The sequence below is a fragment of the Calypte anna genome, chromosome 9, assembly GCF_003957555.1.
Source record: "Calypte anna isolate BGI_N300 chromosome 9, bCalAnn1_v1.p, whole genome shotgun sequence".
Taxonomy (NCBI): domain Eukaryota; kingdom Metazoa; phylum Chordata; class Aves; order Apodiformes; family Trochilidae; genus Calypte; species Calypte anna.
In genome coordinates, this window is record NC_044255.1 from 10276294 (window position 1) to 10293481 (window position 17188).

At 35.6% G+C, this 17188-nt stretch overlaps 1 protein-coding gene across 1 annotated transcript in view; it reads right to left on the reverse strand.

Annotated features, from left to right (window-relative positions):
• The window catches only part of DNER (delta/notch like EGF repeat containing), a 103219-nt gene that overhangs the window by 56678 nt on the left and 29353 nt on the right, over positions 1 to 17188 (reverse strand). Inside the window, exon 2 of the mRNA XM_008491038.2 lies at positions 4908 to 5204. Within this exon, the coding sequence (XP_008489260.2) occupies positions 4908 to 5204 (297 nt within the window). The remainder of the gene's footprint in view (positions 1 to 4907; positions 5205 to 17188) is intronic.

Below are 17188 nucleotides of genomic sequence, written 5' to 3' on the forward strand. Positions count from 1 at the left end.
TTCTAATATTTCCCTGAAGCATTAAATAGTACAGAACTTTAAAGTCAGCAAGAAACCTCTTTAGCAAACACTCGGATACAACAAAAACAATGCAGCTATGTTAGAAATAGACACCAAAGAAAACAAAACCTTTATGTTCCTGCCCGACCCTAAAGTATGTATGGGAGCTGCTTACAAAGCTGTTATATCATTGTAGCACATATTGAAAATCTGCTCTTCATTATATTAGAGTTTAAAATGCTTAAATACCAAATTGCTGATTGGAAATAGAGAATTCTTCATATACATGTTTTGTATGTTTGCACATAAATAATGCTTTTGTTCTTTAAAAGATAATCTAATAAACAAAAACTACATTTCTGCCTCAAATATCTTAACAGTGTTGACTTTCCAAGTCTTTACGGATTTAAAAGAAGATCATGATTTAAAAAAGCAGGAGTGAAATCTCCAGAAAAATACCTATTTCTACAGCCTCTGTCTGTTAACTAGACAGCAATGACTTGGCTAGAAGATTATCTCAACAGGCCATAGCAGTAGCATAGATGAGATAGCAAAGGAAATTGGGTGCACTACCTAAGAAGAGAGCAACACTTCCATATTACAACTTTTCTGAAGAAATTGTAGGAATTGTACCGATACTCTCCTGCCTTATACACCAACCAGAATAACAAGATATACACTTCATTCAACAAGTGCTGAAATACAGACATAGGTCCTAAGGCAATCTTTTCACATGAATGTCTTCATTACTTCGATAAATTAAGTGTAGTAACCTTTAATTCAGTGAGGCTAAAAAAAAGTGACATACAGACTAAGTCTACATTTGTGCTAGGCTACATATACAGGCCTCAGTGCTGAAAGTAGCTCTCTGAAGATATTTGTTGCACATGGAATTTCATAGTACCTTCCTTGGAAGCTGACCAGATATTTGTAATTCTACATGGCAGAGCCATGAGTGAGAGAGGCAGAGTAATCCTGAGCACTGCAAAATACAGCCATTCTGCCTCCAGGACACATGTTTGCAGCTATTTTGTGTCTCACTCCCTGAGTTTAAAGAATGGCAGAACTGCAGGCAGCTTGGTTTTGTTTTTTTTTTTTTAACAGCAAATGCTATCACTGGCAGTTTACATTTCTTTGCTCATCCAAACTAAGGCCACTTTGTAGAGTCAGCAATCGAAGCCAAGAGCATGCAGTGCATTCTGATGTACTGAAAATTTTGTGTTTCTGTTACAGATTACAAATGCCAGTGGAACACCCAGAGGCAGATGTTTCAGCAGGCCCAGTAATTGGTCTTACACAATGATACTTTCTCAGATGGATGACTGAGTAACCATATTAGCCAGATCTGTTCTTGTCTGAATCTGGCCACCAAAATCCATGTCAAAATCACCTAGTCTATACCAGGTTTGGTTGGGCTTGAATTAATTTTCTTCACAGCAAGGGGCTGTGTTTTGATTTTGATGAAAACAGTGTTGTTAACAGGGCTGCTTTAGTACTCATCAGTACTTAGCATCAAGTGACCTCAACTGACTGAAGGGGCATCCCATGCCCTATGATGTAATGGTGAGCAATAAAATTGAGGTGTGGGGGTGGATGTTGGCCAGGGCTTCTGTAGATCTGGGACTGGCAGATCACTGGAGAATAAGTTACAACGTAACCAAAGACTGTCAAGATACTTCCATACCAAAACACCGAAAAGTAGCAAACACATAAAGCAGGATTCTTGCTGACTCTCAAAAGCTTCCAGATGGGATGATCCTGAAGGAGTAATTAAAAATTCATATATTTTTAAAGACAGTTCTGGATAACCAAAAGTCCTGAGCCCACTCACCTATATAAATTCAGACAAGCAGAGCTTTACTATTTTGATATAATTGCAAACACTACAATTTTCTGTAAGGTGTTTTTTGCCCGAAGTGGATATAATACTATGTTAAGAAAACTGGTATTCATGACTATCCATTGAACATATCTTCAAAATGGGAAACAGTGAACTGTGATTTGTGTGAACTTCATAAATTATTTTTTAGCATATTGAGCCTAAAACATCTGATATTGAGAGATGTTTTGTGCTTTGAAAATAAATACAATAAAGGGTATCAATTATCTAAAGATGTTCACACCAAGTGAATGGTGTTTGTACAGGAATTTCCATACACAAATATCGTAAAGATGTAATGACGTTACAGTTTTATCCTAGAAGAAAGTTAGGATTTTTTCTAGCCAAATCTGTTTCCTTCATTCTCCTTTATTTTTGTATGTTATATTCTAAAAGAAAATGAAAAATAATAGAGGCTTCCAAAACAAATCAGCTGTCTTAAGTCAAACCAAGGGTCTACATATTACAGTACTTTAACTTCAATGTCAATCACAAGATGGAATTCCAAGAAAATATGAAAATAAGAAGGGCAAGCATATTTCCTCCAGCCTCCACACATTTCCATGTCTAAGTTTTTCCTAAACTATAATATATAATTTATAATTTCTATTTAGCAGCCTCAAGTGGGTCTCTCCTCCATGATTTGATTCAGACTCCTTCTGCACACATAGCATACTTTGGCAAAAAAATGCATGAGTGTTAAGCAATGCACAAAGCATCTCAAAGGTCTCTGTTTTAAGCAGAATTATTCCTCAAGTATATTTCATTGCTGCTGACCAGAAGCATTGTCCAGGTTTTCCACCTGATCCAGCCATACTCTTAACTAAAGTTTAAAATCTACTAAGAATACACATAAAACAAATGTTGTCTCCATTGCTAGGGCAATTATAAGTTTATAGTAGCCTCTAATCACTAGTTCTAAAAGCTTGAATCTGAGCAGTAGTATTGCGGTATAAATAAAAGGCTAGCCTAGGACTCAACATGCTTGGCATCCTAATTCCTGGCTCTGCACCTGGCAAAACACTTCAGTGCTCTGTGCTTCCATGTCTGCATCAGTACAATGTGACCATTACTGTTGATTTCCTTTGAAAATTCGAGAGCTACTAAGCAAAGGTAATGTATTATGAGTAAGGTACTGCTTCTCTCATACAACTGACTTTGTACACATACACCTTTGTTGAATCTGTTATTCCAGTATAATAAATGAAAAGGTTTCTTTTTTCTTCTATTATTAGCTAATAGTAACAAAACAGTATCATTGGACTGAGGAAATGGCAGTTGCTGGAGGCATCTTTGTTGCAACTGGACCAACTCGTGCTAAGTAGGAAAAAACTCTCAGCAGCTGATACCAAAGATAAATTCCTATGATATTAAAGAAACCAACAGACATGAATATTTTTCTCTTAGTGATCTGTGTTTGTAGCCCTTAATCTACATAACAGGAAAAGACTAGTTTCTTATAGCAAGAGGTCTCTAAGAAATGAAACTGTATGCCTGGAGCATACATTACCAAGAAGTTCAGTTAAACAAGCACTGCCAAGTATATCCTGAGTATTAAAGGAATACAGAAAAAAAAAATGTCCAGCTGTAACCACCCCATGCCTCTCTCAGATAATATACTTCTCTCAGGTGTTCATTTTTTTGGGTCCCCAAAACTTCCTGAAAAAGCTTCCATGGAAACTTCATGCAAGACAGTGAGAGCTTTCATTTGGAGAGATTCTGGCAAAATTTCTCTCTGAGCAGACTGACAAAAGAATATGAAGAATGTTAGTTCACTTATGGTGTCAGTACAGAATAATTTGAAAAATGGGTTGACCTGCCAGGTTTAAAGAAAAGAAAAAGAGAAAAAAGAATTTCACAGCATAATAATAGCTGCCTTTGTTGCCTCTGAATCTCAAGGAAGATCAAATCAGTAGATTTTTGCCAAACAAACCCTACAGTTACTTTATTTTTTTCCTTTTAGGAGGGCAAGAATGGATAAAGCCTTGCAAAGCTTTTAAAGCTATGAGGAAAGGTAGTATTTTTCTGCTTAACACTTAACTCTTTACTCTTGAAACTTCCACCAGAGAGGCTTTGCTATACAAACCTTCAGGCAAATCAACTTGCTTTAGTTTAATATAGATCAGAGACAATGTCTTGAATTAGCAATTGCCAGAACTTTCTTTCAGATAAGCTTCACTCAGTGTGAATTCCAAAGAACAGAAGGTCATTATGCTACACTGGAAAGATTGTGAAATATACAAGACCCGTCACACTATATTAAAAACTTGTCAACACAAGTAATTTTATAATTGGGTAAAAAGTAATTTCCATATTAGTGTTAACGATGCAATTGATAACCTCTGTGTATTTCTCATTTCAGGTAAAAGACGACACACAGAAGGGTAAATTTGAGCCACTAAAATACCCAGTTGTGAATGATCTTTTTGGCTGAAATGCTTAGTACATCTACCTAAAATGCAAACCAGGAAGAGATGTTACTTATACAATACCAGACCATAGATAAATAAGACACACAAAGGAAATATGGTACAGCAAAGGGCATGCCCTTCATTGATCAGGACATATGGAGCACCCATGAAGAGATGACTCGGCATTCAAACTAAGTAATAAAACCAGACCATTTTTTGTTTCTGCGTTAATGCTTTCTCCAAACTACATATTTGGTGCCTGATGTGTGTTCTACTGTAAAATAATACATATGGGAGATAGAATTCCAAGACATAAAGCTGTCTTCTCCAGGCATTGCCTACGAGAACTCCCAATGAAAATGGAATATCGCCTTGTCACTATATTACCCTATATCAAAGAAATACCCAGTACAACACGTTGGCCATCTTGAGGCCATTACTTTTAATAAATATCAACTTTTTTGCCTCTAATTTTACTGGCACATTAAGTCAGGGCAGAGATCATTATCTTGATTCCTCTCGTGTAAGCATCCATGAATTAATGCACAGATGAACCCAACAATGATTTAAAAAAAAGTTATTTTCTGTGCATTTTCATTTAAACAGAGTATTCTCACCTCTATTTCATCCCATTTCAGATCTACAACTTTCTGTCCTGCTTTTGGCTGCCACGTAGGTAACATCACAGTTGCTTTTGAACGAGGAAGAACAATATCAGGTTCCAAGGTGGATGAGACCATTCTGCTCTGTCCTGGAGATGTCAGCTCTGTCCGATCAGAGACTGGAAGGCTGCGAAATGAGCGCTCACAGTTTGCTCCCTCGTAGCCTTCACTACAGACACAGAGGTAGCCATCACCACTACTGCTGCAGTTACCATGGTGACAGGGGTTGCTGGCACAAGGATCTGAAACAAACTGGAAAAAAAAAAAAACAAAACATATAGGTCAGTTACTGCATAGAAAGGATTTCTTTCTGAGAAAAAAGATATTTTAAAAACAGGATTATATTCCCACCCTGTATTTATCTTCTTAACATAGCTATGAACCAAGCTCATCTCAGATGTATCTTAAAATACGGAAATTCAAGGGATTAAAGAGGAATAGGGGTTAATCTACATTAACAGCTTTTCTCAGGCCCTTTAATGCTAATTCACTGTTGACACATTCAAGCAGAGCAATAAACACAAAGTAGGAACATTATGGCCACTGCTCATAATCAGAAATTTTCAAAAACAGCCTTAAAAGAGTAACCTAAGCAGGGAATACAACTAATATCAAGAAATTTCATGCAATAACAGACACAAGAATGGGGCACAGAACTCCTAGACTCCAAAGTTTAGCACTGCCTTTTGCAAATGCATCATTACTTGTGTTTGTCCTGGAAACAGCCTTCTTCATATTACTTAAGATATGTTTATCTTAGAGCTAACTCAGATGGCTGTTTCAATGTCACCACTTCACTAAGACATCCAGGAAATTCCCTACATCTTTTTTCACATCGAAGTGATAGCCCATCACTGGACACAGGAATTTTCTTAGTTTTTAAATGCAAATCTTAGCCAAGTGCTCCAGTTCTTCCCTGTACAGCATTCCAGTCCTTTCTTGCATAAGCAATGCTTTTTACTATATTTCTCTATTATTTTTCTATTTTTACTATATTATAAACATTTATTTTTATTTATTAAATATTTCTTTCAACTGTCATAAGAATGACATAAGCTTTATATACCATTTACGTAATAAATCCAAGTGTTTGGTTTACACTATGAATTTTAGCTTTCACCAGTCCAAAGGCTTGCTGTAAGGGATACCAAGGCCTAATATTACTTTCTTATATAAAACAATACTATTGTTGACCTCTGCTAGAATTTTCTCTTTGCCTCTAATTTTTGTGTACCCAGCCATGTAATATTTTTTATCAGCAAGCAGAAGAAACATTATTAAGAAAGTTAACTTTAGCAGTAATGATGAGTCTCAGATATTGTACTGACTGATGCAGAAGAGTTAGAGACTATGGAACACAGTCTACTCATTTATCTTGCAGTGAGGCTACAGCTCAATGTTATTTACTTTGCAGGGGACACATCTCATTAGGTGATACATTAGACATCAAGGTCAACCTCCAACTCCTCATTTTTTAAATTCAGCTAAATAATGAGTTTGTACATAGTTAATGCATAAAGTTATCACAGAAGTATGGATCTTTATGATCACATGGGCTTATCTCCTAAGTCTCTTAAGACCTCCTGCAAATCTGCAGAAAATATTTCTAGATCACTTGTTCACAAAATAAGTGACTTCACATTGTAAGAGACTGAAAAGAAGAATTTTCAGGAAGGAAAACCACTCAGTTCCACCCTATGGCTTGTCAGTTACATTTTAAGCTTGCCACCACTACCAAGCAGCAAAGATTTTCACATAAATTTCCTATTTCATTAAGAGTGTTGAAAATAAAAACTGCTGAAGTGTGAAAGAAGCTCATTCCAATACTGGCTTTCAACAGCATTTTCATGTTATAGCTTCTGGGGCTAGACCAGTTTCAAAGACATGCACCTCTCATTGTAGGATAATCTCTTTATTCATTCTTTCACAATTAATTCAAATTAATCCGCATTTATTCTATTTTGAGGAAATGTAATTGTTCTCATTACATCTCAGATGTTAAGGCTGTTAATGGCAAACTTAGTAGCAAGAAAATATTTTCAAACAAATGCAAAGGGCACTTTTTCCCCTCAGTGAATATATGCATTAGCCTTACCAGTAAAATAATAAAAAGTTCTCTGTAATACATGTTATTTACTTTAAGCTGTCCTGAACTTCTTTGGCTGGAAACAGATGTGCTTCATGAGCATACTCCTGTAATTCATAAGCACTGCTTACCACTGCCCATGCCATGCACTGCCAAACACCTTGTGCCTTGTGAATCACAACTGATCTACACTGTGCATAGCAGCAGAAGTGCAAAGCCAGTTCTGGTAGAAACAGAAGCTGAACCAGTAAAAGAGATTGGCTTTGCACCTCCATTGCTCAAGAAATTCCCCAACACAAAAGCAAACTGTTGTTGAGGAAGAGATCACTGGCAAGTCTATCATTTATCACTAGCAGAGAGAAGGGATCAGACACACCAACTTCAAGCTACAGAAGGAAAAAATAATCAACTTCTAAATATTTTAGTAAGAAAATAATTAACTCCTAAAGTCTAAGATATTATCAGTTTGTTTTTAATACATTAATTAGAGAAAAAAAATCTTTCATATAAGTGCATCTGAAATAACATACTATACTTGCATAGGCACCAATTTATGAAAAATAAATGGAAACATATAAATGTTTTACACAGCAATTGCAATAAAGATTATCTAGAAAAGTAGTGTCTTTGAAAGAATGGTTTAATTATGTTCAAGCTATTATTTAAATTCATCCTCATTCAATCCTTTACATAGTGATGTTTCAAGTTCCTTCTATTACACATTAAATACTAATGCAAACTAGGAAACAAAAGACAAGAAAACAGGAGGAATTGAAATATTAGGGGAAAAACAGGTGTTCCAAAAAGTGTTCACATAAAAAGCTTTAAGATGAGTATGCTGAAGACATTTTATTTTGAGAAAAGACTGTCTCACGACTCAATGGAACTCAACCAACATATGTAGATTCAATTTCTGGCTCTCCCAGAGATATCCAGTGTGACCCAAGAACAGGCAGACTCTATCTCTGCCTCTTTCCTAACTGTAAAATGGAGATTACACTTCCTTTCTCACACTGCCTGTGCTGCCGAGCTAGAAAGCAATTATTTTCAGGATGGGAAGCACAGTGCCAGATGCAGACAGGAATTCTCCAGCTTTAGTGAATACAAATTAATATAATAAAGAAATAAATCTCTTTGCAGCAAGGATAATCCTGTAACCTGTGGCTATCCAGGTTTGTTTCTTTCTCTACTTCTCTTTTGTTTCTGTGGCTATTTGAGTTTCTTCTGAACACTTTCTTCTTATATGGACAGAAAAAGACATTTCAGAGAAATACACAGAAAAGATCCTTTAAACTTAAGAAAAATTTTGTGATTTTATTATCATCTCTACTAAACCAATAAAAGGCAGCAAAATCTTACTGCATGTTTAGATTATACACTTCAACAAAACAAGATGTGCTTGAAAACAAGGAGGTTGTAGAATATATAAATTTTCAAAACATGATCAAACATAGCAGAAATGGCTAATAATAGAGTGGGTAATACACTATGGTTATGAGAGCTAGTATGAATGAGATGTGAATGAAAAAATCAACCAGTTATAGCCCCATGGTGCACATGCCTAGCTCCACTATAACTGGCTGTTACTGAAAAGCTGCCTGCAATCACATTTGTGTGTAAGGAAACTCCTGGTAAGTAATTCTTCTACCACATGTTGAGAACTAGTACAACGTCCTGGTGAAACACTGCCATGCAGGGACCACCTACACCATGATCAGACACCACCCAGTCCATTCAGGAATCAAAATGTCACAGTCTTTAAGATGAAAAAAAAAAGTGCCAGTATAGTGCTATTTCATACTGACAAGTAGCCCTATGCTCTGAGCTACCTTGATTTGAGCCTTGCACATAAGGGACTTGGCCAGGTAACAAAGTAACAGCAGGTCCTGGAAGGCAGAGCAATTGGGGCTTGCTTTCTAATTTCTCAAAATAATGTTAAGACAAAACATACACATATTACATAAAACATTAATATGGCAGCTACATCACTTTCAGTTATTAAAAACTAACTTCAAGCTGGAACACAGAATTGGAATTAATTAAGATTCAGAAGGCTAATGCCAAGAACTCTATCATAGTGAAACTACAAAGTAAGCAGCTTATTTCTAGAAGAAAACCTTTCCTGTTTTTCTTTAGCAATTCCACTCAATGACCAGGAAACTCACCAGGAAACACGTCAAAAAATCTAATAAAGAACTGTAACCTTTATCAAGGAATTCAGAACATGATTCTTTGAAAGAATGTTAACAATAAGCATTTTGGATTGCTTCCATGCTTCCATTCTCATTCTATGAGTTTTGAATATTCAGAGTAATGAAACTGCCAGTGAACGTAATAAATGGCTATAAAACATTTCCCTTACTTCAGTGAAGCAGCAAAAAAAAAATGCCTGAAGAAATTGTCTGTTTAATTGAGAACCAAAGCATGGCTGCCCAAATCTATTTGAAAAACCAGCAAACATAACATGGCAAATTTTAAACAGCATGATAGAGTTTAAAAACAGAGCTCCAACAATTGCCTGAGTTACCCTTGCACAGTAAGTTACCATACGTCAACTGCTTTGCTACACCTGTCCCCAGGCACATTCATCCCTTGAGGCACACTGAAATAACTACCAAATAAATTGAGATCTCTTTCCCGCTCCCACAACAAAGAAACACATCTCCTTCACACTATCCACAGAGTACTGCTAGTTGTGAGCATGTACATAAATGGAGAAGCACTTTACAGTTTTTCTCAACTTTTCTAATCAAATTATTTTTATTGCCTTTTAAAATATATTTTCCTTTATCCTGCTGAGAAAGGCCATTTAAATTGTTTGGTATTTATCCAGATATATTTGGTTTAATATTACATTTCACATAGAGAAGCTAAGCCAATTTACTGTGCTTTTCAGACACACCCACACTTACCAAAGATTACTTTTAAAAACAAAATTGTGTCAGAACACTCCTCCTGAAGATAGGTCAATTACTTATCAGAAAGGATCTAAGGAGCATGAATAAATCTGTGAAGATTAGCACTGAGGTATTTTTACTTCAGCATTATCCCATTTTACTCTCAGTAAGAGTTGGCAACCTGCAGTATAATTGCTAAATGGGACCCCAATGGCACTGTGATTACTGATGGTAAAATAATACAAAGCCTTAACTTTGTTACAGTAGCACATTTGTTTGTTTAGATCTGATGCTATTATTTCACTATGAAAACAGCACACAGGGAAAGAATTATCAATAGTGTCGTTATTATTGATTGTCTTTTTAGTATTCTATTCAGAGAAACAGTAGGCTGCAAAAAAACATTTTTAAGATAGAAAATTAAGATATGTGAAGATATTAAAGTTTGTAACATTATTTCTAGAATTATCTTTCTGCTAGTTACATTATTCACTTGTGAGAAGATGAAATTAAGTAAATATACTCTCTTATATTATTCTGGAAGTTATTAGTTGACCTAATACACATGCAGTATTCTATAAAAAAACAAGTGTTCCAACCTACATCAAAAATAATTCCAGATATATTTTTAAAAAGAGTGATTAATTCTAACTATGTTTGAGGTTAAGCATATGGGTCACAGTCTAATCGAAGTCTGATATATTATTAAAAAAATCTTAAGGTTTTGCCATGAATACTCTAAATTATGATGAGATTAGGACTAGTCCAGGGAGGAATACAGTTTAAATATCCTTATGAAACAAAAAATCCCAAACAATCTGCTACTGGGTTTTTCAAAACTGACTAAAGAAATTACTTACCCTACTGAAAAGTAAGAAGATATAGAGATCCTAAATTTTTAGCTATTAAAAAAAAAAACAAAAGAAAACCAAAAACAAAAAAAAACAAACAAACAAAAAAAAAAACAAAAAAACCAAAAAAAAAAAAAAAAAACAAAAAGGAAAAATTAACAGCATGCTATATCCTCTCTTCAGGCATGTCAAGTTTTATACAAGCTATCAGTCTGTCCACCCTTACAAATTTTTACCCCAGTGAACAAACTGGGGACAAATCTTAAGATTTCAAAAATAATTAAACTGCTTTCACTTCCAATGCATGAACATGCAACCAGATTAAAGGACAAAGTCTGTATAAGTGCTCTGAATGGCAACAAGAGCTAAGAACATAAATTCACACTTTATTATACAGCATGTTAGCTACCAGACAGAGCACTCTTACAGTAAAAGTTTATCAACAGGGGCAGAAAGAGCATCCTCATTTTCTTTAGCAACATCAGTCAACCTCAAGACACAAATTCATGTGAAACAAGACTTCATTAGTTCAAGTACTGCTGACATTTCTTTATTTGGAAGTCTGAGGCTTCAAGGCATTTTTTAGATGAGATGCAGAAAAATAAGCACGCACTTCTTGTAAGAATAAGAGAAGGACTCAATAAGAGAGTTGTGCAGTGAAACTACATAAGTCAAACAATCAACACAACATGAAATCCTGAAAACTCCACAGATGTGCCAGCTGGCTGCTCTCAGTTTTTTGCCCACAAGGGTTGTCAAAGCAGGAAAAGATGAACACATACATAAGGTGTCTAGGAGATGAGATACCAATGCCACATTTTCCAAATCAAGTATGAAAAAACCAATTAAAATTTAGGGAGCTTGAAAAGAAGTAGTTTTTATAATTTCAAGCTACAATTCATCAGAAAGGAGACATTTTTCCAGCTGAGACATTTGGCAATTAATAGAACAGAAACTGCTTATGCACCCAGCCAAGTAGATGAGCATTGTGTAGGTCCTCCAGCATCCTCAATCAGCAGTACAACCAATATTACACTTCACTTCATGAGGTACTACTGACAACACAGTAAAGTTATAGGTATGTGGTTTCCTAATTTTTTTCTTATTTCCCATACTCGAACACCCTGCTAGATCAAAAGTTGGTTTAGTTGTAGAAATATTGAAAGATTTAAAATATTGTGAATACATGAATGAATCCTGTCAGTATATATACTCTGTGTTGCTGTGTTACTCTCCATGATTGCCACTTTAAAAATTTCTTCCTCTATATATTAATATATTTTATTTTAATCATTTGGGTTTAGGATTAGAATTTCAAGATCCAGCTACATTTTTAATATAGTACACATCAAGTACTTAATATAATCAATATATTGAGCAGAAAGGTCAAGGGAGGCAATTCTTTCCCTCTTGTGAAACCCTCTTGTGAAAACTGTAGTATCATGTCCAGTTCTGGGGCCACCGATGTAAGCAAGACATGGAGGAGAGCCACAAAGATGAGATGCGCAGGCAGGAGCACCTCTCCTATGAATAAAGACTGAAAAATCTGGGGCTGTTCAGTGTGAGGAGTAGAAGGCTCTGGGGAGAACTTACTGTAGCCTTCCAGTACTTTAAGGCACTACAGGAAACCTGGAGGAGGGAATTTTCACAAGGGCATGTAGCGACAGGACAAGGGAAAATGGTTCCAAACTGAAGAAGGGTAAATTTGGACAAGATTATAGGAAGAAATTCTTCACTGTAAGGGGCATGAGACACTGGAACAAGTTGTCCAAGGAAGCTGCAAATGGCTCCTCTCTGGAAGTGTTCTGGCCTGGCTAGATGGGGCTTTGAGCAACCTGATCTGGTGGGAGGTATCCCTCTCTATGCAGGGGGGTTGGAACTAGATCATCTTTAAGGTCCTTTTCAACCCAGAATTGATTCTATAATTGACATCTAAAGAGAATCAGGAACAAGGGATGGCAGTATGAAGTACCTGCCTTGAGTTCTCTGGTTGCAACAGCAGACAAGGACTCACAGCCTTCCTTTTTGGATTAGCAATCTGTCCTTGGATTGGAAACCTAGACAGTTTTATAGTGACTTTTTTTTTTTTTTTTTTAAGACAGGATCAGAGGCAGTACAGAAAAGTTAACATCTTGATCTCCTAACAAAGCACCTCCATGCACATAATGAGCTACGTCCGAAGACTTTCAAGTCAACATCCAGAACATCCACCTCTGATAAGGGAAGAACTTCTCATCTTACTGCAAGAAATAATTGGATTAAATATTTGTACTGTGTTGGGAGGAGATACAAAAGCTAAAAGCTTCTCTGCTCCTCCTTGCTAAAACACCATCCCTCACTCATGTTGACACATTCCTATCGTCACACTCTGCCCCTGTGATTCTTGTTCTGTGAAAGCAGCTTGAACTATGTTTTAATCTCACATTTTATGACAGGCTAAGAGTGAACTCAGTTATTTCATGGTAGCTAACAACAGTAACTTGTTAAGGTATGACAACAGCAGCGTATGCCTGAACCTTGAAAATAAACCAACGTTCAGATGCATAAAATAGGCCTTTCTATTCAGTGGTTAGAGGCAGAGTTTTTTTTAACTTTATCAGAAATAGTTGTTTTACCCAATCTGTACAACAGCCCTTTTGGGGATATTTTTTAAACCTAAACTTATCTCACAATCCAAAAGGCCTTGTAAATTTTTATTTTAATAAACTGGATGATCATTTTTCCCAAGACATATCCAGTAACAATTGTTTAGGGTTTTACCTCTCTAGCATGTCATTACAATTTCTCCAATGTCAGGTTTTGATTATTTTCCTACAATTTCAACTTCTCAATTGCTCTCACGACTCCTAGGTATAGACACAGACTTTCCATTTCTATAGCCCAAAGAACTGCCTTCCTGAGAGGACAATTCAAACAGGAAACCACCTATAAAATCTCTGGGTCTAGAGAAGTAGAAATTTGGCATTTAGCCTATATCTGTGGGGCAGTGATATGAAATTTCAGGTCTCCTGAAGCACATTACAGGGAGTCTGCCATTACAAATAGCAGAATCACTCATCAGTAAGGTTGCTGTTTTTCTTCTCTCTTTCAGCTCAGTGAGAAGCAGAAAGTTGTTGGTTTTAAGGTCTTACTGATCTCCAGAATACCATGTATACTCATTGTTCAACATGATGAAAGATGGTAAATGGTAAAATTGTAGAAATGATCTAATTTCAGTAAACTAATGCACAGCAATAAACACATCATCTATGATTTTAAATCTTTCCTAGAGATCATAATGGTTACAAAAAGCATTACAATATTAATGAACCATTCCTGAAGGAAATGACAGGATTTTTGCCCCTTCTGAACACCAGGGCACAAATTAAAGGACCCCGTCCCTTATTATTATAGGGGATTTTTTTGCATAACTCTCACTTGCTATAAAAATGGGAATCTAAAAGAATTAAATAGAGCACTTTAAAGACCATTTTTCTAGCACTGTAGAAAGCAGGGCTGTGACCCAAATAAATTGTGTTCATGATGTGATATATCAAATGACTTACATACGTCATCAAGCTACACTATACATACATAGCCATTTTGCTAGCCACTCTACACACCAGAAACGGGAATTTTATTTTTTTTTTTTAAGCAATACCATTCTATGATTTTTCTTACACATACAAACTTCTCTTTTGATGGTTTAACCATATGAACTAGTCTGTTAAAACTTATGTCACAGGTCATTCCGCAGATATTTTTGCTTCTCCAAATCCTATATTACTGTCTTTGAATTATCTGCTGGTTTAGCTAATAATCCCAATATTGATTTACGCCTATTGGCCCAGTGCCTTAATGCTTTGATACCATGAATCAGATTTATAACTCTTTAAACTGAGCAATACTTCATGGATTCTAAAAGAATTCTATGGCAACAACTAAACCGTAGAAAATCAGTTCTGAATGAGGAAATATTCTTTTCATCTTATTTACATTTTCTGTTTGGTAATTTTATTATATGTCCCTATTCCTTACCCTGTCATGTTTAGCAAACAAATTGCTCTCTTCTTCACATTACTCATTATTTTAGAGATTTCTGTTTGGAAAAGAGGCAAAAAAGTCCTAGAAATTCAGAAGGTGTTTCATATACTTTGTTATCATTCGATGCCCTTTCTGAGGTGGGGAGAGAGTACCAGAGATGTGGGTATGCCTTGGATTTATACACTGCTATAATATCATCTGCTTTTTTTCTCTGATCTTTCCATTATGGTATTAAAATATTTAAAATGACTCTTACAATGATCCTCAATTTTTTGCCACTGTATTTCATTTCCTATCTACAACATGTAACTTTCTACAGTCACTCTATTCAAGGACAAAGCCGATTGCCTTTACTGGCTTAGACATAAACCCTCTGAGGTTCTGTACATCGTTCTCCTGCACATGTGCACAGTACACAATGATGGTTACACACAGGAATCAGGATGGTAAGGATGACAGGAAGCTTTGTATTGAACAGAAATACAATAGCAGATTTAGCTGCAGGAAGCAGAATTCTAACAGCCTTTTATTAATTAGTGCTCTACGAAATCTTGCATTTTTTAATATTTTTCTGTGTATTTTTTTCACAAGATTCCATGAATTCTTATACAAAACATTCATTTTTGGTGGCAAACTTCCATTGGCTTTTGAAAGATACCCTCCAATTCTCATTTATGGTATAATGGATAGCAAGACACACAATTGTGTCTCATAGACACCCCAAGAGAAGAACTATGGATGGATATTCTTTTCTTCCAGATTTTCAGGTTTTTAGGGCCTAAGCATCTATCTCCTTTTCTAACAGGTACAAAAATTCAAGGGAATATTTTCTGCTACTATAAAAGAACTCAAGGTTATTTCTGGGGCTATCACCCAGCATGCTGCCTCCAAGTCACAAGCATTAGTGAGGCTCTTGCAAACTGTCAAATCATAATGCTTAGTTCCAATGGAAGTGTCAGTCATGGTATTAAAAATGCTGCTTTTTCCACTTTAACTGTATTGAAAGATGGTGATTTGGGAAACATTTGAAAAGGCAGACAAACACTGAGTTCACAAATAGCAAAACAGTACAGTATATTTTGCACAACAGAGTATCTCTGGGGACCATGCAACTCAACGTAAAATTTCATTCATACTTGCATGTATTTACATCCCAGAATGAGGTATCATCTTTTAACAAATGTCAAATATTTATTTAAATGTTAGAAACTATGCATCACACATATCTTGCATCATTATTTTGTTTGTTCTTAACCTTCAGCAAATACTAGAACAAACGTTAAAACATGTAAAATAGAAATGATTCTAAATGATTGCTATGGGCATGCCCTGCAGGAAGCTTCCAATGATGGACAAAACAATTGCTCATTAAATCCCTGCTGTGCCACATCCTACTTATCTTATTGAGTGAGGTTACAAGATATTTTAAGATAATAAACAAATGCCATCCTTTCTGAGGACAGAAAGAGCATTGGAGTAGGATCAGATCCTTAATGCTGTATTTGCAAAATGGTAAAACAGAGCATAACCTCATTAAGGTGTAAGTTTTGTCATTAGTCACTGTTTCCTCACTGTTGGTTCTTAATTAAGTAGCTAAAAGAATAACAAAAATAGGTATGAGAAAAAGAAGTCATGAAAAAAAATTTTCTTCATTTGCCTTGCTTCTGGTTTGCTTCCTTATACCCAGCAAACTTTCCAGATTTACAGTTTACTGAAAATCAAAAAAACTTGAAAATCATTATATGAGATTAACCAATAATCCTGGCAAACCTCTTCCCATTTATATGCCTTTTGCCTTCATTTTGAATTAGACACAATTAAAATATTTTTCTGATAAATAAGATTTTTTTTCCAAAATCTAAATAACAAGTAATTTTGTCAAATATTTTCTCATTTAATATAGAAATGGGACAACTCTGAAATAGAATAGGAAGCAAATACTGGGGGAGACAGTCTACAGTAAGAACAAAAGAAACTAAGAGACATTGACAGGAGAGACAGGAACGTATTTTGAAAATACAATGGAACCAAGTACAATTAATCAAGCCATCTTGTCACAGAACCAGTCGGATTTTCTAATATTAAAAATTACTAATCATGGGTTCAAGACTCCTTTCTCTAATGCAACAGGAGGGTTTTCAGCCTTTACTTTATATAAGAATATGCAAATATATAACAAATGACTCAGCACCAATTGCTTGCTAGACTCGGTACTGTATTTTTAACCTGAAATCTCCAGATACAGATGTGCACTTAAAGCATTCAGCTGCAAAATACTCACAGCATATCAACTCTTTATGCTAAAACACAAAACCTAAGCAGCACAAATACTACTTTCTGAAATGTTAGTCTTAAGAGGCAAAGAGAGAAAAAAAGGTA